The 21,488-nt window shown below is 40.8% G+C and overlaps 1 protein-coding gene across 3 annotated transcripts; it reads left to right on the top strand.

The window, feature by feature from the left end:
• Positions 1-1,480: 1,480 nt before the first annotated feature.
• On the top strand, positions 1,481-12,865 carry LOC101966484 (HLA class I histocompatibility antigen, B alpha chain-like). Of its 3 annotated transcripts, none has more exons than XM_078020391.1 (10): positions 1,481-1,559; positions 1,853-2,119; positions 2,335-2,610; positions 3,200-3,475; positions 3,602-3,712; positions 4,122-4,154; positions 4,314-4,361; positions 4,522-9,154; positions 10,774-11,015; positions 12,542-12,865. In XM_078020391.1, exons 1-8 carry the CDS (start codon positions 1,487-1,489, stop codon positions 4,524-4,526), a joined length of 1,089 nt encoding a protein of 362 aa, XP_077876517.1. In that variant the 5' UTR covers positions 1,481-1,486; the 3' UTR covers positions 4,527-9,154; positions 10,774-11,015; positions 12,542-12,865. The 3 variants fall into 3 exon arrangements, with proteins under 3 accessions (XP_077876517.1, XP_077876518.1, XP_013220005.4); XM_078020392.1 differs by having other exon boundaries at positions 10,774-10,982; XM_013364551.4 differs by lacking the exon at positions 10,774-11,015.
• Positions 12,866-21,488: the final 8,623 nt, after the last annotated feature.

Here is a 21,488-nt window from a genome sequence, read left to right on the forward strand (position 1 = left end):
CTCAGGTCCTTGGCCCATTTGTTGATTGGGTTATTTATTTTTTTGTTGTTTAACTTTTTGAGTTCTTTGTATACCCTAGAGATTAGAGCTCTATCTGATGTGTGAGGGGTAAAAATTTGTTCCCAGGATGTAGGATCCCTATTCACTTCATATATTATTTCTCTTGCTGAGAAAAAAAAAACACTTTTAGTTTGAATTCGTCCCATTTATTGATTCTTGGTTTTAATTCTTGTGCTATAGGCATCTTATTAAGGAACTTGGGGCCTAACCCCACATGATGGAGATTGGGGTCTATTTTTTCTTCTATTAGACACAGAGTCTTTGGTTTGATTCCTAGATCCTTGATCCATTTTGAGTTAACTTTTGTGCACAGTGAGAGATAGGGATTCAATTTCATTTTGTTGCATATGGATTTCTAGTTCTCCCAGCACCATTTGTTGAAGATGCTATCTTATCTCCAATATGTTTTTGGCACCTTTGTCTAATATAAGATAATTGGAATTTTGTGGGTTAGTCTTTGTGTCCTCTGTTCTGTACCATTGATCTACCAGCCTTTTTTGGTGCTGGTACCATGCTGTTTTTGTTACTATTGCTCTGTAGTATAGTTTAAGATCTGGTATAGCGATATCACCTATTTCATTCTTCCTGCTTAGAATTGCTTTAGCTATTCTGGGTTTCTTTTTTTTCAGATGAATTTCATAATTGCCTTTTATATTTCTGTTAGGAATGCCGTTGCGATTTTGATTGGAATTGGTTGAATCTGTAGAGTGCTTTTGGTAATATGGAGGATGCATTTTTCGTTGTTGTTGTTGTTTCAAAGTCACAGGATAAATGCAGAACACATGATATCTAGCATTCTCTATGACAAATAGAAAGGACTTTCAACTTGTAAAACAGAAAAAACATTAAGTCTTAAGACTAAATCTTTTAATTTTGTAAAACAGTTATTTCTTTTTGTAACAACCATTTGTTAACATGCAATTAATTATAAATTCTCAGAAGGAATAACATATCTTTATCATGGAATTAATTTCTAATATGGTAAATATTGACAGACATAATCCACATTAACCGGATCACCTCTGGAGTGCACACTGATTTCTAAGAGCATGTGAAGATACTGAAACCAAAACGTTTGAGAACTACTGACTTTACCCCCTTAGGCAGGAAACAGGGGACAGTGTGACAAAGAGTGTTTAGTACAGAGGAGTGTTCAGGGCAAAGTCCCAGCCCTGGGCGTGGCTCTCAGGGTCTAGAGGGGGCCATGGTGTGGACACTGAGCACTGGGGATTTTCTTCTCTCTGGAGTTTCACTTCTTCTTCTCCCAACCCGTGTCAGGTCCTTCTGCCTGGACACTTCTGACGCCGCCACAGGTGTCACTCCCATTGCGTGTCTTGCTCCAAGAGAAGCCAATCAGCTTCTTCGGCATTGGGGTTTTAAAGTCCCACCCGCCGGCCAAGTCCCAGATCTCCGCAAAGCTTGCAGGATGGGAGTGATGGCACCCAGAACGCTGCTCCTTATGCTGTCCGGGGCCCTGGCCCTGACAGAGACCTGGGCGGGTGAGTGCGGGGTGGGGAGAGAAATGGCCTCTGCTAGGGAAGAGCTAGGGCACCGTCCTGTCAGCGTGCAGGACTCAGGAGAGCGCCATCCCCGTCGCCCTCAGCCCAGATTCTCCCCACTCGGGCGCGGTTCATCCTGACCCTCCACTCGCGCCCCTAAGTCCTGCCCTTCCGTGTCGCACTGCCTCTTAGCGCCTCTAGACTCCGCTCCTCTCCTCCTGTCCTCGTCAACCTGGGACCTGTGTCTGGCGCCTGGAAGAGGATCCCGGGGTCTCAGCGGCTCCCTTCCCCAGGCTCCCACTCCCTGAGGTATTTCCACACCTCCGTGTCCAGGCCCGGCGGGGAGCCCCGCTTCATCTCCGTGGGCTACGTGGACGACACGCAGTTCGTGCGCTTCGACAGCGACGCCGAGAATCCCAGGATGGAGCCGCGGGCGCCATGGATAGAGCAGGAGGGACCCGAGTACTGGGAGCGGCAGACACGGATCGCCAAGAGACAGGCACAGACTGACCGAAGGAGCCTCAACACCCTGCGCGGCTACTACAACCAGAGCGCGGGCGGTGAGTGACCCGGGCCCTGTTTGAGGTCGCGACCCCTCACGTCCCTCACGGACCGTCCAGAGTCGTCAGGGGTCCCCGGGCCGAGCTTCACCCCAAGGCTGGGACCCGAGGGGACCCCGACCCTGAAAGCGCCCGGGGACTGCGACGGTTTCATTTTCAGTTTAGGGAGAGCCCGGGGCGGGCGGGCGGGGCCGCGGCTGACGGGGCGGGGACAGGCTCTCACACCATCCAGCACATGTACGGCTGCGACGTGGGGACCTACGGGCGCCTCCTCCGTGGGTACCGTCAGTTCGCCTACGACGGCGGGGACTACATCGCCCTGAACGACGACCTGCGCTCCTGGACCGCGGCGGACATGGCGGCTCAGATCACCAAGAGGAAGTGGGAGGAGGGCGGTGCCGCGGAGCAGGACAGGGCCTACCTGGAGGGTCGCTGTGTGGAGTGGCTCCTTAGATACCTGGAGAACGGGAAGGAGACGCTGCTGCGCACAGGTGTGAGGGGCTTCACCTGCCTGATCCCCTGTAGGTCCCTCCTCCAGCTCCCCACAGGAGGGAGGAGAATGGCGCCCACACTAGACACCTCCTGCTCCTGGTCCAGGGGGGAGGGAGTGGGCCTGGACCCCCAGGGGCTGCCCTAGAGAGGAACTGAGGCCGCTGTCTCTCAGGACAAGTGAGGGATCCCGTCTCTCTCTCCCTCACTGGTGGGAAAGACAGTGAATACCTGACCACAGGTTCCTGTCAACAGCCTTGACATCAGGGACAGACTGTCAGGTCCACTCCAGCCTAGTGTCCTGGGAGAACTGACTCCAGCTTTTCCACAAGTCTCAGCCTCTACCCAAATCAGAATCTGAAGTCCATCTTAGGGACCTGAAGCCTCCTCCATTGGTTTATCTCAATCTGATCTAGAACTTTCCAAGGAATAGATTATGCCAATAAAACAAGTTCCTGCATGTGTCTAGATTTTGTGCTCTCTCCCCACCCCCAGTCACGTTGTCCACTCTCAGAATAGTCCTGTGAGCGTTGCTTCAGTGGTCCATGAGGAAATGCCAAAATGTCTGAATTTCCATGTTCTTTCCCTCAGACCCCCCGAAGATGCATGTGACTCACCACCCTAGGCCTGAAGGAGATGTCACTCTGAGGTGCTGGGCCCTGGGCTTCTACCCTAAGGAGATCACCCTGAACTGGCAACGAGATGGGGAGGACCAGACCCAGGACATGGAACTTGTGGAGACCAGACCTGCAGGGGATGGAAACTTCCAGAAATGGGCAGCTGTGGTGGTGTCTGCTGGAGAGGAGCAGAGATACACATGCCATGTGCACCATGAGGGGCTGCCTGAGCCCCTCACCCTGAGATGGGGTAAGGAGGGGGTGAGAGCACGGAGCCTGTTGTCAGGAAGCAGGAGGCTTTCTGGAGACCCTCAGCAGGGTAGGGACTGAGAGCTGGGGATCAGGGCCCCTCACCTGACTTCCCTTTCTCTCCCAGAGCCACCCCCTCAGTCCACCATCGCCATCATGGGAATTGTTGCTGCTGTGATTGTCCTTGTTGTCACTGGAGCTGTGGTCTATTTTGTCATGGGGAAGAAGAAAAACACAGGTAGGGAAAGTGCAGAGTCTGAATTTTTGTCCCACTGATGGTTTCAAGTACCTGGTAGTAGTGTGCCCTGCCCTGTTCATGGGAAGTAAAATCTACAAGTGTCCTTACCCAGTCTGGACCCTGTTTACGTTTTGTGCATGGAATCTAAAGGACAATACACCCTCTTGATTTTTATGGTGATGGGACCTGATTCCCAGCATTTAGAGGCCAGAGGGGAATCTTCCTGCTGAGAACAGACCTCCAGGAGAGCAATTGGCTCCATCCCTACATATCTACTTTCTTCCTGTCTCCTGATGCTTCCCTGAGTCTGCAGTCACAGATCTGGAGACTGTCCCAGTGTCCAGCACTAGGGGGCACCTGTAAGACCTATCTCCAAACTGTTCTCTCACAGGATGCTTTCTTCCCTCAGGTGTAAAAAAAGGGCCCTATGCTCCAGCTGTCTGTAAGTATGAAGAACATGGATCCTTGAGACCCTAAGAATAGTCTAGTGGGGAGCCATGGGGGAGCTGATCCATCCATAATTCCTCCATTACCCACATCTCCTGTGGGCTCTGACCAGGTTTGGGTTTTTTGTTTTTTGTTTTTTGTTTTTCCTGCTCAGGTAATGACAGTGCCCAGGGCTCTGATGTGTCTCTCACTGCTGAGAAAGGTGAGACTCTGAAAAGGGAGAGGGGTTGGGGAATGGAGAGACTCCTGGGTTACAGGGACTCTCTCAGGGATTTGTGACATTTTGAGTGTTTAATGGGTTGTTCAGAGTGTCTCCATTACAATGAGTGATCTGAATCTGTTCATAATACTTTCTTTTACAGTGTGAGACAGCTGCCTTCTGTGGAACTGAGCAGTACAGGATTTCTTTAGTTCGTTCCTGCTCCCTACTGAGATTTCAAGAGATTCTTACTTCTCTGTGTAGCTGGCATCTAACTGTGTCTATGTGTCTGTGTTTCTATCATCATCACTGAGGAAATGCAGAGAAGAGCACATCCCTGACCACCAAGATCCCTCCCCACACTGTCCTGTTCTCTTCCTCAGTCAACTTTCCTATGTAGCAGATGTGGGGCTGGGATGTCTCCATTTTTGATGTAGTTTAATGTTGCCCTGGGCTGTAGCTTCTTCGTTCTCTGCTAAAAAGCAGAATCTGAATATTAATTTGTATTTCAAATTTATGCCACAAAATATGGTTGTGTGATAGCCAAGCCAAAGTGATTCTATTTTGTTTAGTAACTCCATTTTGTAAAACAACCATGCCAAATAGAAAGGGCATGACTGGGGCAAGTTGTTCTTTTCTTTTTGCTATAGAAATCCTTAAAAACATGGAACTACCTAATGGGGCATTGTTTCTATAACTAGCATAACAGGTCTATATTTCTGTAATTGGAGTGACTGGCCTAATTGTGATTGGTTAAGCTACCTGCTGCCTGACTGCACTCTCTCATTTCTGTAACCTGGTTTGCTTGCATTGGCTAGACCCCAGAATATCTCTTTTGCAGTTTTCAGGCTTATGAGGAGTGCCCTTGCAATTGTTTGGGGCTGATCATGGGAACACTTTATGTTCTGGTGAGTCACCACCGGTGTGCTTCAATAAAGGCTTGATTGGATTATACCTGAGTGGTCTGGAAGCCAATTTATGAAACCCCAGGATATTGCTTTAACTGTAACAGTTGATGGGTTAATTAAATAAAGATTCCTAAATTTCAAAGAGAAAATAAAGCCTGAAATCTCCTAGAATCCATGGTTGCTGTGCTGAGTCTGCTGCAGGTGGGGACAGGAGATGACTGAAAGCAGCTGAGGGTGGACAAGGTGACACCCAATCTCTGCTCAGTGCATCCTGGTCTCTGATATGGTCACTCCTCAGCTGGATCATCTTCCTGCTCCTTAGTCTTGTCCCTCCAGTTGAACCTCATCCCACCAGGACCTGTGATGCCAGGGACTCAAGCATCACCAGGGCTCATCCTGTCTCCAGGATCATGGGCAGGGAGGGCACCATGTTGTGGGGTCAGTATAGGATGAGACCTGAAGCTGACCTTCTGCTACCATCTTTTTTTTTTGTTTCTCAACTACTATAGAGAATTATCCATGTTCTTATTACTAAATGTGATGTCTGATCTCTTTCTCCTCTGGATGTCTCTCATCATTGATAGAAGCAGAACTCTTTTTTTTTCTGTCATTGTCCCCAAAATACCAGAGCAGTTTCTTGGATTGTATTTTCCATCATTCCTCCAATATTTTTAAAGGACCCAGATTATGGGAATAGCAGAGAGGAAGGAGCTCATGATTTCTCATCCTAGATAAATTCCTCTTAGGCTTCTATCTTCTCTATTTGCAGTTTCCCTGTCCTTAACAATACTAATCCTAGAACTTGCTCCATTACAGATTCCTTGATCAATAAAACAGAGTCTAATAGAGATTTATGTTTAGCTGGAAAATATGACCCATTAGTCAAGGATCATCTTTCTTGAAGATCAAAACGTACTTGGGTGGAATGTAGGAGGGCTGGTGTGGAGGGAGGGAGAGCAGAACTTGTGAGACAAGCCCAGATGGCTTTGATCTCAGACTGAGAAGACCTTGCTCTACAGATGCCCGGCAGCATTTGGTCTGAGGCTCCATTAATAAAGACAGAGTTCCTAGAAGAGGGAGGGGCTACACTAAGCATTCATTCAGCTCTTTTTTTTTTTTTTTTCATTCAGCTCTTATTTGTTGAGTACTGAAGAGATGACACACAGTTTGCACCAAGCATACATCAGGGAACTGAAAACAAACCAAAAGTGCCCCCCTTGTGGAGCATGTGTTCTATAGGAAAGAGGAAGAAGACACACTCTAAACACAGTAAATGAGGACGGTGTTCATGGAAAGTGTTGCAGGTCAGGTGTAGAGTGGGTGTGTGGGGACAGGGAAGATGACTGTTTTCTGGGGGTGCTCAGCATGGGACTTATTAGCAAGGTGACCTTTGGGGATAGATTTGAATTACATGAAGGAATTTGTCAGGATGTTTTGAGGAAGATCTTTCTATGCAGGAGGAAGCTGCAGTGCAAATGCACCAGGGCAGGATTCTGTGTGTTTTCTGGGGAGAGCAAGGATCTGGGATGTCCTGAGCAGAGTCAGAGAGGAGCTCAGAGGCACAGCCAGTCACTGAAGATCTGGAGGTTAACAAAAGGAATCCTGCATTGAATGAAGCAGTTTTGAGCAAAGACTGACATGGTGCATCTTTTCAAAGCATCATGCTAAGGGCTGATCTGAGAACCCAATTGAGATGGGAGGACTCCCAAGGCAGCAGGGAGTGTTCCAGAATCTGCCCTGGTGTCAGATTAAAAGCAGGAAGGAATCAGTAGTTCATCGTGATTCCATTTATAGTAATGTGAATTTAGGGTTGCCCCTTCCCCTAAAATCAGCTAAGAAACAAAAACAGCATGGTATTGTCACCACAGTAGACATGCAGACCAATGGTACAGGGAAACCGTCCTATGCTGGAGATGTTGGTCACTTCACCTGGTGTATGAGCAGCGGAAATAGTGGAAGTGTTTGGATGCTGCACACATTTTGAAGTGGGACTTTAAAGCACTTCCTAAGGAACTTAACTGGAGTATGAGAAAGAGGAAGTAAGGAGAATGCCAAGAATTTGTGACTGTAATCAGAAAGACAAGTTGCTTCAATGAAGAAGGGAAGATTTTCAGGGGCTTATGTGAGGACAGGACTTTGCAGGCACTCAGTGGAGATGTTGAGCGGAGGTTTCAAACTGCCATACCAACAGCTGATGATGAAACTGCTCTCAGCAGACATGGGCTTCATGTAAATATGCATCTTTTGTTTGACTGATGTCAGTCTGGGACAAGGTGTGGTAGACATGTCCTTGCTCACTTTCAATTTCACTATGTGTCTTGTTTTAGGTTGATAACAAACATTTAGAGTCCAGTGCTAGTGCACCTAGCACCCATTTGAGTAGCACTGCTGTAGACAAAATAGACTTCCATCATCTACCTGGTGTCAGATTAAAATCATCAAAGAATCAGTAGTTCATGGTGATTCCATTTATAGTAATGTGATTTTAAGGTTGCCCTGTGGGAAGCCATTCTCGCACATGATTGGGCACCTCCCGGATTGGGTGTGAGGCACTCTGGCTAAACTGTGTCAGAGCTTTCCCCACCCTCTCCTGGTGTGAGAGCCTATCCGTGTGGGAGTGTGACTGACCACTGACCCTGAGGCCAATCACTGACCCTGACCTTGGAATGCTGCCCCCCCCCACCTTCATTGGATGGAATTTTCCCCTGAATTTCTTGTTCCCCAATAAAAGGCCACTCCCTGTCATGCTCTCTCTCTCTCTCCTGCTAGCCCTGAGTAAGCCTTGCTGCCCTACTGGGTGGTTTGAGGTGTGAGCTAGAGAGGTGAGAGCCACCTTGGACCTGGTCATAGAAAAGGTAATTGAGTCTGTGTGTTTTATTTTGATCTCACTAGTTAACTTTTATGCCAAGAACCTCATTAATGAAATCAGTGCACTGGTCGCATGGTGAAATTTGGCGCCTAATGAGGGGGCTAGAATGATTAGCTAGATTGAGTGGGAGCGTGCTATAAAGATAAAGGAATTGGTTACAATTTTGGGTCACCAAAGTATCTGGAGATACTGAAGGAACGAGATGTTAAATTAATTAAAATGGGAAATTCAACTTCTATGGATAAGGAGATGTATCTGACTATTCTAGACACCATAATTAATCAGAAAGGAAAACAGATAAAGAAAACTCAGTTATTACAATTGTTAAAGATTGTAGGCGAATATTGCCCTTGGTTTTGTGAACAAGAATCCCCAAATTTACTTACTTGGGAAAAACTAGGGAGGAAATTACAAAAAGTTTGTCTTTCTAATGAATTACCTGGAGGCATAGAAAATATTTAGAAAACTTGGAGGGCTCTGGAAATTTGTCTTTTTGAATATATGGGACAGAGTTCATGGCCCCCTGAAGATCTATTGAAAGGCATTCAGAGAGCTATTAGGTCTATTCAAATGGAAAATCTGCCTGAGGTTAAGTTAATTTCCTTTCCCTTGAAATGTTTAAAAACAAAGGCTCTAGGGGCTAAACTGAAAGTTAGGAATGTGACTTTAAACTTGCATGATCAGGTTAGCCTGCAAGGAGATTATAGAGAAGAAGGTCATAGAGGAGAAACCTCCGCAGTCCTAGAAAGTCCTCCAGAAGAGATAGACGATCCTCCCCAGGAGGAAAATCTGGAAGAGATTCTTAGAGAGGCACAGAGTCCTTCTCCACCATGTGGCTTAGAAGCCCAATTTCAAAATGGCAACAACGGAGTTTCTACCCACGAGTCGCAGTCCAAGGGAGAAGAATCAGATGTTGAAATTCAGGACTTACAGAGAAATTTTAACAGGCTGCGTTTCACACCACCTGCCCAGGCTATTAGAATTCAGCCATTACCTGCTAAAAGGACAAAAATTAACAGGTACTCTGAATTAACAATGACTTTTCTTACCCTGTTCCAGCGAGATATTAAGAAGGCACAGGAAGCGGGGGAAGATATTAGCGGTTTTCAACTTTTCCCAGTTTTTGAGCAAGTTAGTGAACAAGATCAGAGAGTTAGAGTTCATGCTGTAATCCCATTTAAAACCATTAAGGAATTGAAAAGTGCATGTGAGACATATGGTCCGAATATGCCTTTTGTACAGAACCTAATCCATAATATTTCCTCGCAGCCTCTCCCACCTAGTGATTGGATTTTGTTAGCCAGATCTGGCTTTTTCAAACTTCTAGCTTATGGCAGATAGCTTTTGCTGATTTTCCTGGACAGATAGATAGCCATTACCCTTGTGATAAAATTATCCAATTTGTATCATTAGCGTCACTTATTTTTCCAAAGATTGTGCGTGCATGTTCTATAGATGAAGCTTTATCAGTGTTCACTGATGGTTCAAGCTCAGGTAAAGCAGGTTTTTATAGTCATGTTCACACAGAGGTAATGTAATGCAAACTTTATATACTTCTACCCAAAGAACAGAGCTTCAAGCTCTGATTTGTGCCTTAAATTACTTTTCAAATGAGCCTATTAATATTTATTCTGACAGCTAATATGCAGTCAGAGTTACCAAAAATATTGAAACTTCAGTTATTGGGTATACTTCATCACAAGAGTTATTTGAATTATTTCATAATTTACAGAAGGCAGTGCTAATGCAAAAATTAGTATGAGCTCGTATGTGTCATAGGACACATACCAGCTCATACTAATCCTCCAGGACCTTTAGCTTCAGGTAATGACAAAATTGATAAACAGATGTCTTCATATGACTGTGCACAAGCTTCCAATTCCTTTCATCATCAAAATGCTTCTAGCTTACGTAAAAAATTTATTATTACCAGAGAACAAGCTCGTCAAATTGTAAGCCAATGCCCTAAGTGTGTTATTCACACTCCATCTCCACCATCAGGGGTAAATCCCCGTGGATTAAAACCAAATCAAATATGGCAAATGGATGTAACTCATATTCCTCAATTTGGTAAGCAATGTTATGTGCATTTCGTAGTGGACACTTATTCTAGATTTATTTTTGCCACAGCACATACTAAGGAAAATACCCAACATGTAATTTCTCATTGCTTGGCAGCTTTTTCCGTTTTAGGGTGCCCTATGCAGATTAAAACAGATAATGCTCCAGCTTACGTAAGCTCTTCTTTTCAACAATTTTGCCAAGAGTTTAAAATTAATCATAAAACAGGAATTCCTTATAACCCCCAAGGTCAAGCCATTGTGGAACGAGCTCATTTATCTATTAAGCTTCAATTACAAAAATTAAAAGGGGGGAATAGGATTGTCACTCCCCAAAATAGCCTTAATCATGCCTTGTTTGTTTTAAATTTTTTAAACTGTGATGCAGAAGGTCACACTGCTGCTGAGAGACAAATGTCTCCCTCAGTAACAGGCCCTTTAGGCAGAGTTTTGTGGAAATATTTACAGACTGGTCAGTGGAAGGGTCCGGACCCGGTGATAATGTGGGGCAGAGGTCATGCTTGTATTTTCCCAGAAGGCTCTTTCCGTCCTATTTGGGTGCCTGAACGTGCTATCAGACATGGAAGAGATAGAACCCAGATTCAAGCGACTGAGGATTGACCCGGAGGAGCCACTACCCAGAAGGAGGCGATATCAGAAAAAGATGAAGAAAGACCAGATTGAACCAGCTGAAAAGCTGATTTCGTGGGAAGACATGAAGAAGCTAACAACCCAGGCCTCCCGAATACTTCGATGCCTAGGAAAGAACAGGACCCCAGTCTTGATGGTAGCAACAGTAATTGACCTACTGGGCTGTCAGGTAAAGGAGAATCAAGTAGACACTTATTGGACATATTTCCCAGATCCACCCCTGGTACACCCAGCTGTGTGGACTGGAGAATCTATTCCAGTATTTACTAATGACTCATTCATGATGGGAGGATTTATAGATACTCATATTACTCCCAATCATGTGACTAGAGTTAATTATTCTGGCTACAGTGCCCAATTACCTTTGTGTTGGTCACATGATAAACATGCTGGCTGTCTGAGAGTATCATTTGAAGAAAAGACAGCGATTGGTAGACCTAGACTGACAAATAATTCTATTTATGGAGACTTAAAACCTAATACTAGATTAGTAATTAAGATGGGATTTTCCAATAACAAGCCAGTCATTTCTGCAAAACCTCCACCGATACCCCACTGTCCAAATAGTTCTATAATTGAGATCGGCACCTTTCCTAAATGGATGGACTGTGTAAATGCCTTTCCTGTACAACATAAGGTGTCTAAAGATAGTGGGTATATTTTAGACTGGTCTCCAAAAATTGGTAAGAGACAATTATGAAGAAATTCTGCTATGACACCTGCAGGATTTGATAGTAATATTTTGACTTATAGTGAAGGAGGTGTTCAAAAAGATATTTGACGCTTAATTGCTGCCTCAGAATTTTTACATTTTACAGATAAACCTTTACCAAAATTTGTCGGCAAAAACTGTAAAGAGGGATCTTGCTATGGCTTACAAGCTTATGTCCAATCTCCTTATGTTTTAATTATTGGAAATGTAAAAGTTAAATGGATAGATGACAGGTATATTGTTACTTGTAATAAGTGCAACCTAACCAATATGGTATATGGAGGAAAAGGAGTGCTGATACTTCATCAGCCCTCTCGTTTTATTATCTGCTAATATTTCAGAGCCATGGTATGCTGATGCTGGTTTACAAGTCTTGCAGCAAATTCATGCCCAGCTAACAAGACCTAAACGTGCTATTGGAGTCATAATTGTTGGTGTTTTAGCGCTGGTCTCGTTTATTGCCTCAACTGTCTCTGCGTCTCTGACATTGTCTCAGAATATTCAGCATGCAGAATTTCTTAATAATTTAGCTCAAAATACTTCCAAGGCTCTGCATAATCAAGTAAATATTGATGATAGGATTAAAACTAAATTAAACGCCTTAGAGGCGACTGTTATAGACATAGGTAATGAACTTTCAGCCTTAAAATTTAAAGAAAGGCTTAAATGCCATGCTAAATATAAGTATGTATGTGTTACAGCTGCCAAGTACAATGCTTCTCTCTGGGATTGGGAGAAGGTTAAAAACCATTTATTAGGTATTTGGCAAAATAGTAATAATAGCTTGGATATTCTGGAACTTCATCACCATATCCAAGATATTCAAAATAATAGAGCTGATTTTTCAGATCCTTATTCTTTGGCTAACCAAATATTAAAGGAGTTAAATGGATTCAACCCTGGAAATATTCTTAAACACTCTGCTTGGTACATTATTGGATTATTCTCTTTGCTGTTAATTCTCTTTTGTGTTGTAACCATAGGATGGCGAGTCTTCCAATCAAGAATTCAGAAACTCCAGAGAGTGAACCGCTGCCTCATTGTTAAGAAAAGGAAAGGGGAATATGTGGGAAGCCATTTCTGACATGTGATTGGATGGCTCCCATTAAGGGTCTGAGGCGCTCTGGCTGTGTCGAAGCTTTCCCGGCCCTTTCCTGATGAGAGAGCCATCCGTGTCGGGGTGTGCCTGACCACTGACCCCGGGGGCCCAATCACTGACCCTGACCTTGGAGTGCAGTCCCCCCTCAACCTTCATTGGATGGAGTTCTCCCCTGAATCTCTTGTTCCCCAATAAAAGGCTACTCCCAGGCGTGTTCAAACTCTCTCTCTCCTGCTAATAGGAATTGCGTTAAATCTGCTTCATACTTTTGATAGTATGGCCATTTTGACAATATTAATTCTGCCTGTCCAAGAACTTGGGAGATATTTTCATCTTCTAAGGTGTTCTTCAATTTCTTTCTTTAGTGTTTAGTAGTTTTAATTGTAGAGGTCTTTTTACCCTTTTTGTTAGATGGATTCCCAAGTTGTTTTTTGTTTGTTTGTTTGTTTTTGATTTGGGTTTTTTGTTTGTTTGTTTTTTGAGGTTATTGGGAATCAGATACTTTAAGCTCATTCATCATTGTTGAATAGGAGCACAATTGACTTATTGGGGTTAATTTTATATCATGTTTCTTTGCTGGATTTGTGTTGAGCTCAGGTAAATTTCTGGTGGAGCTTTTGGGGTCTTCTCTCTGGGATTGGGAGAAGAGAAGAATGGAATAATGTCATCAGCAAACAGGCATAGTTTGAACTCTTCCTCTTTGTATCCCTTTAGTGTCTATCTGCTATAGCTAGAGTTTCAAGGATGATGTTGAATAGAAGTAGTGAAAGAGCACATCTTTGTCTTATTCCAGTTTTTAGAGGAAATGCTTTCAATTTTTGTCCATTTAGAATGATGTTGTCTTGGGCTTAGCATCTATAGCTTTTTTAATGTTCAAGTATGTTACTACTATCCCTAGTTTTTCTAGTGTTTTCAGCATGGATGGATGCTGTATTTTGTCAAATGCCTTTTCTGTATCTGTTGAATAATCATGTGATTCTTGACCTTAATTGTATTGAATTGGTGATTTACATATATTGATTTCTATATGTCAAACCATCCCTGCATCCATGAAATGAATCCCACTTGATTGTGGTGCACTATCTTGTTAATATATTTTTCTATGTGATTTGCCTGTATTTTATTTTTAAAAAATGTGTCTATGTTCATCTGGAATATTGGTCTGAAGTTTTCTTTCCTTGAAATATCTTTTTCTGTTTTTGGTATCAGGTTGACACTGGCCTCCTAGAATGAATTTGGAAGGGTTCCTGCCTTTTATATTTCATGGAATAATTTGAGGAGTATTGCTGTAAGTTCTTCTTTGAAGGGCTCATAGAATTTGACTGAGAATCCATCTGATCTGAAGCTTTTCTTTGTTGGTAGGCTTTTGATGGCATCTTCAATTTCATTGCTTAAATTGATCTGTTTATATTTTCTATGTTCTCCTGATTTAATTTGGGTAGATCGTATGTCTCTAGAAATTTGTTGATGTCTTCAAGATTGTCTGCTTTTATTGGATATATATTTTCAAAATAATTTCTGATTATGGTCTATTTTTCAGTAGTGTCTGTTGTAATATTTCTCTTTTCATCACACATTTTTGTCATTTAAATTTTCCTTCTCTTTCTCTTGTTCAGATTATCTAAGAGTTTATCATTTTTTAAATTTGTTTAAAGAAATAATTGTTTGTATTGTTCATTTTTCGAACATTTTTTTGTTTCCATTACATATTTTTGCTTTGATTTAAATTATTTCTGATCTTCTGCTGCTTTTGGTGTTGATCTGTTCTTCTCTCTCTAGAGGTTTGGAATATAATTTTAGGTTATTTATTTGGTGGCTTTCTATTCTTTAATAAATGAGCTAAATGCAGTATACTTTCCTCTTAGAACTGCCTGATAGTGTCCCAAAGCTTTTGATATGTTGTATTGAGTCTCATGTACTTCTAAGTATTTTCTTATTTTATCCCTGATATCTTCACCTATTCATTGGTCATTCAATACCATATTATTTAGTCTCCAGGTGTTAGAGTAGCTTCTATTTTTTAATTTATCCTTGATTTCTAATTTTGTTCCATTATGGTGTGATAGAATGCAAGATATAATCTCTATTTTTTTATTTACTAAGAATTGCTTTGTGGCCTATGATAGAGTCTATTTTAGGAATGGATCCATGTGCTGCTGAGAAGAAAGTGTATTCGGTTACTGATAGATGAAATATTCTATATATGTCTGTTATATCTAAAATTTTTATTATATTATTTAGTTCTATAGTTTCTTCATTTAATTTTTGTATGGAGGATGTATGGAGTAGTGAGAGAGGCATGTAAATGCACTCAGTATTATTGCCTTGAGTTATTGTGAAATATTTGTTTGATGTACGTAGCTGCCATTGTTTGGGGCATAAATATTTAAGATTGTTATATCTTGTTGATGTATATTTCCATTAAGCAATATAAAATGGCCTTCTTTGTCCCTCTGATTGACTTAAGTCCACTTTATCTAATGTGATGATAGAAGCTCCTGCTTGTTTATGAGATCCAAGTGAATGATATATTTTTCCCCATCTTATTACCTTCAGTCTGTGAATGTCTTTGCCTATGAGATGAATGTATTTGGGGTCTTGTTTTTAAATCCAATCTGCCAGTCTATGTGTTTTGATTAATGAGTTTAAGCCATTTACATTCAATGTTATTAATGAGAGATGATTTTTATTCCATGTCATTTTGAGTTATTTCTTTCTTTTAATTTGAATTGGTTTCTTCTTTGGTTGACTATTCTTCTAGTTTAGTTCATCCCTTTGTTGGTTTTAAATTTTATTTTTAATTTTTTCTCCATGAAATGTTTTATTGAGTTTTCTAGTGCAGATTTTGGTTTTGAATTCTTTTAACTTTTTTATCATGGAATTTTTTTATTGCATCATCAACTATAGAAGCTCATTTTGCTGTGTATTATATTCTTGGTAAGCACCCATTTTCTTTCAGAGCTTGGAATGTATTATTCCAAGATCTCCTAGCTTTGAGTGTGAGGGTTGAGAAATCAGCTGAGATCCAGATTATTTTCCCTGTAAATGTGACCAGTCCCCCCCTCTTTTGGCTGTCTTTAAAATTCTATACTTATTCTATATGTTAGGCATTTTTATAATAATATGCCTTGGTAGCAGGAGGAGCACACCATGACCCCAGCCTGTTGCATGGAGAAGAAGGAGCAGACCATGACCTGAACTCACTACATGGAGTAGAAAGAAGATAATCACACACATACAGCAGAGGAAAACAACTGTGCTGTGTCTTCCCCATCTACCAACTCATGGCTCCCCTGGCCCACTCATATCTTGAGACACAGCAGTCATTTCCATAGCTTGTGTTAGCCTCCACCTAAGGACGATGGATAGTCCAGGAAGAAGCTGCCTGCCACAGCCCTGCATGTCATAATGCTGTACCTCCAAATAGGCTGCCTAACGGCACTATACAGCCCTCTCAGCCCCATCTCTGAAAGCAGTCATTTTCATCTTGGTAAACCTCTGCTACCATCTTGGGTTACTGCCACTGTTGCCACCACCATCTTTAGTTGAGGCAGCTTCCATCTTCTACACCAGCTAGGGTGTGGAAGCCTAACATCAATGTAACAACAGGTTTGATGCTGCCACCAATATCAACTAGGGTTGTGGCTACTTCCATTTAGGAACAACAGCCAGGAGCTGGAAGACTATCACCAAGTGCCTGCAGACCTGGTTACACCAGAGACATGTATCCCTGCTAGTTTACTTCTCTTAATTCCTCTTTCATTCTTCCTATAATCTAATACCTCTATATTCTCACCTCCTACCTCATAAACCCCACATCCTGCACCATCCCTCTTTGTCCACCATTGAAATGGTAGACCATTATGCAAACCTACTATTTATATTGTAGATATTAATTGAACACATCATTTCTGTTTATTGCAACAAAATTCTAATTTTCTAAATAGAAGCGTTTTGGTTTAAGACTGCATATTGTTTGCATTGATTGCTGTAAATATTGATCTCCCCTTTAAAGGCAAGGTATTGGTTACCTGTAAGAATATTATAAGATTATAGGGTAAAAGTTTTAATACCTCAGATCCACACTGCAAGGGAGGAAGACACATGAACACCATGAAGGAAAAAACAAAAACAAATAAACAAACAAAAAAATAAGGAAAGAAAGTACCTCAAACTAATCAAATGGTAAGATCCAATATCTTTGTTGCTGATCCCAAAAAGAAAATGTTGAGCCTTTCATAACTGAGACAGATGCTAACAGTAGAATTTTATTATTCTCCTTAAACTTGTTGAAAACTTTCCATCATTTTACCATAAAATGATGCTAATTTAAACAAATGCTTTTCTTGCATGCCTTGTAATGAACCTATGGGTTTTCACCTTCATTCTCTTAATGTGGTGATATGGATTTTTGTATTATTCTAAAATAAAAGACCAACTTCAATCTATCATGATACAATAAAACCAGCATGAACAGATAGATGTATGATGTTTTTTGCATTTAATTTCCTAATATCTTTTTTTTTAATTTTTGAGGCTAGCTCATGAAGGGTTTTCCCTATTGTTCTATTTCTTGTGATTTTTGCCAAGTTTTAGAAGCAGAAAAACCTGAAGTTGGGTTTCCATGTTTTTATTTCTACAAGTGTGCATATATATAAAATACTTCAAATTATATGTTCAACATCATGCACAATGAAATCTTCTGGTTCTGAAGTATTTTCTATGGGAAGGTTTCCCCTCACAAAATAAAAATGTCTACAATTGGTATATGACCCATCATATTTTTCTTTATTTTTTCTCTTAATAAATTCTTGATTTCATCTAGGTCATCTCATGTATTATCATGAATTTATTACTAATATTCACAGATCATCATTCTAACATCTGCAGTACCCATACCAGTGCCATTTGTCTCATTCCCAACATTGACAATTTTCATTTTTTCCTCTAAATCCATCTAGGTAAAGGCTCATAGAAAAAAAAATTTATTGTAGAAAATAAAATCCACATTTTGGGTCCATCAATTTTTAAATTGTTGTTCTATTTTTAATTTGTCTTTATTTCCTTCCTTCTAATTGACTTAGGTATGTATTAAGTTGAAGTTATCAACATGAGATATTCCACATTTTAAAATACTTAACTTTCTTATCATTCAGTTTAAAATGTTTTCCAATTTCCTCTTTGATACAATGATTATTTAAAAATATTTTAATTTCCAAATATTTATAATTTACTGGTAATCTTATTAAAATTTGCTTCTAATTTCTATTATGGTCACAAAATATATTCTGTATCATAAAAGAGTATCTTCAGATTTGTTGAAAATTGTTTTTTATTGATTTCTTTAAAAAATACATGACAGCAGAATACATTACAATTCTTATTACACATATGCAGCACAATTTTTCATATCTCTGGTTGTACATAAAGTATGTTGAAACCAATTCATGTCTTCATACATGTACTTGGATGATGATGTCTATCACATTCCACCATCCTTTCTAACCTCCTGCTACCTCCCTTACGCTCCCACCCCTCTGCCCTATCTAGAATTCATCTATTCCTCCCATGCTCCCCCTCCCTACACCACTATGAGTCAACCTCCTTATATCAGAGAAAACATTCAGCATTTGTTTTTTGGGGATTGGCTAAGTTTACTTAGCATTATCTTCTCCAATGCCATCCATTTACCTGCAAATACCATGATTTTATTCTCTTTCATTGCTGAGTAAAATTCCAATGTCTATATGTGCCACATTTTTTATCCATTCATCTACTGAAGGGCATGTAGCTTGGTTCCACAGTTCAGCTATTGTCCCGTCCGGCAGGACACATCAACGTGGGCAGCGAACCTAGATGGGGAGGAATGAAGGGACAAGAGACACGAAGGGTAACAGCAAGACAAAAGTTCCGATCAAGCTGCAAACTTTTATTGTTCACACAGGGGTATTTATGGGCTGGGGATGGGGGAGCTCTCTTATCAGCAGTTGCTGGAAGTCTTCACAAGGTGAGATAGGGCAGGATGTTTCAGGAAGACAGATGGCCGAAGGATGTCTCAGGGAGATGGATGGCTACAGGGTGTCTCCCAGGCGAGATGTCTCCTAGGGGGCTGTTTCTTGTAATTGTCAGGCTATTCTTAGAAGGAGAACTCCCTTTTGGTCCCTGGCACTGTCAGGCTATTCTTTGAAGGAGAACTCCCTTTTGGTCCCTGGCAAGCTATTGTGAATTGTGCTGCCATAAACATTGATGTGGCTGTGTCCCTGTAGTATGCTGTTTTTAAGTCTTTTGGGTATAAACAGAGGAGAGGGATAGATGGGTCAAATGGTGATTCCATTCCCAGCTTTCCAAGGAATCTCCATACTGCTTTCCATATAGACTGCACCAATTTGCAGTCCCATCAGCAATGTATGAGTGTACACTTTTCCCCACATCCTCTCCAACACTTATTGTTTGTCTTTATAATAGCTGCCATTCTGACAGGAGTGAGATGAAATCTTAGAGTAGTTTTGATTCGCAGTTCTCTAATTGCTAGAGATGATGAACATTTTTTCATATATTTGTGGTGCTGTGAAAACTGGAAATCTATATGCTACAAAATGGAATTAAATCCCTATCTCTCACCATGTACAAAACTCAACTTAAAGTGGATCAAGGTCCTAGGAATTAGACCAGAGGCTCTGCATCAAATAGAAGAAGAAGTAGGCCCTAATCATCATGTGGGATTAGGCCCCAACTTCCTTAATAAGACTCCTAATAGCACAAGAATTAAAACCAAGAATCAATAAATGGGATGGATTCAAACTAAAAAGCTTCTTCTTAGCAAAAGAAACAATTTGTGAGATGAACAGAGAGCCTACATCCTGGGAGCAAATCTTTACTCCTCACACATCAGATAAAGCTCTAATTTCTAGGGTATATAAAGAACTCAAAAAGCTAAGCACCAAAAAACAAATAATCCAATCAACAAATGGACAAGGACCTGAACAGACACTCTCAGAAGAGGCATTCAACAAATATATGAGAATTGTTTTATGGTTCAAAAAATGGTCTAACCTGGCAGATATGCCGTTCACACTTGAAATAATATGTATGCTGTTGTGATATTTGTTCATATTTTATTAATGTTAGAGAATTCTGAGTTGATTGTAGTGTTTTTTCCAACTGTCTATTTGCTTTTTTTTTCTAGTTGTTGTCTAAATTGCCAAGATGAGTATGAAAGTCTCTGCTTATATTTCTGGAGTTGTATATTTTTTATATAATTCTGTCAATTTTTCCTCATGTGTTTTAAAGAAGTATTTTTGGGAACATGTATATTTCTGAGTGCTTTGTCTTTCTGTTAACCCTTTTGTCCTCATGAAGTATGTTTCTTATTCTGTAATAATGCATATTATTTTGAAATGTAGTTTTCTGGTAGTATTGTGACCATTCCGGCCTGCTTAGGCTTACTGTTAGCATGGCATATTTTTTCCATAAATTGACTTTCACTTCACTATTTATACTATAAGTGCATATCTTGCCAACAGCACATCTCTACGACTCAACCAATCAGCCTTTTAATTGGAGAGGTGACTTTAAGGTTTGTTATAGCTATTAACATCAAAACTTTGAGGCCTACCCAGTTACTTTTTCTGTTTCTTGTTCTCTGGAATCTCCTTTTCTGCCTGATGACCATAGAACAAAAAGAAAGTGAGAGAAAAACCTTGCTCTGAGCAAAAAACACCATCAATCTATAAGGATATATCTAGCAAAAGTGTCCTTCAGGAGAGAGGAGAAAATAAACAAAAGTTCAAATGAAAGGTAAAGATTTTCATCACCAGTACGTGTATACTCTATTCAATGGTAAATTGTTCTTTAGTTTGAAAGCAAGCAATGCCAGTGGAAATCTCAGACTCCTAGAAAAGATAAGAGCATCAGAAATTGCAAATGTCTCCCTCAATGCAAAGGATTATCTTTGTGCACTCTGTCGCTGAATTGCTGTCTCTCTCTCTCTTTCTCTCTCTCTCTCTTTTTCTGACCTTTTGCACTTACTTAATAAATACAAATGTAGCTTTTTCTTGGACACTCTGTACCCAGAACAGATATATTAAATATAATATCTATAGCATAACAATGGGTACAGTTTGGAGGTCTGAACAGTTGCAAGATTTTTATATTTGTGTGAACTAAGACATTGTTAACTGGAGGTAGCATAAGAAGTTAAGATGAATACTGTAGTCCTAAGGGAATATGGAACTATGAAAATAGTGAGAAAAATAAAGCTAGCAAGAAAATTAAAATGGAGTTCTAAAAACAATTGAAAACATTCAAGAGGTCACTTTTGCAGTCAGTTTCAGTCGATAAAAAATCATATGGTAGTCTTTTCTACCAAATATTTGTATAAATCATTCCAATTTCTTCTGGACTCCTTTGTTTCTAAAGAGAAAAAAAAATCTCAATCTCATGCCTTTGTTCCCTATGCATTTGTTACTTGCTGGATTGTAACAATCATTCCAAAACAGAGTAGCTTAAAATTTACCAGGGTTTATTATCCTGCCCCTTTCTTGTGGGTAATATTCAAGGCCAGAATTGGAAGGCTGACTGATATGGAAAGCTCTCCCTCATTCACAATTAATTGCTGAATTTCTTGGTCACAGCCCTCAGTTCCTGTCCATGGTTAACTCCCCTTGGGTGACTGTCCAGTAGAAGATGACTTAACCAGGAATGAATGATACAAGAGAGAGGAGAGCAAGCAGGAAACTCCAGTGTCTTTTCCTCTGTAGCCACACACTATAGATTCTGCTTTGTCTCTTTAGTAGAAGTGAATTTATCAAGCCATGTGATAGTAGGAGCAA

This window comes from Ictidomys tridecemlineatus, chromosome 8, assembly GCF_052094955.1.
Source record: "Ictidomys tridecemlineatus isolate mIctTri1 chromosome 8, mIctTri1.hap1, whole genome shotgun sequence".
Taxonomy (NCBI): Eukaryota; Metazoa; Chordata; class Mammalia; order Rodentia; family Sciuridae; genus Ictidomys; species Ictidomys tridecemlineatus.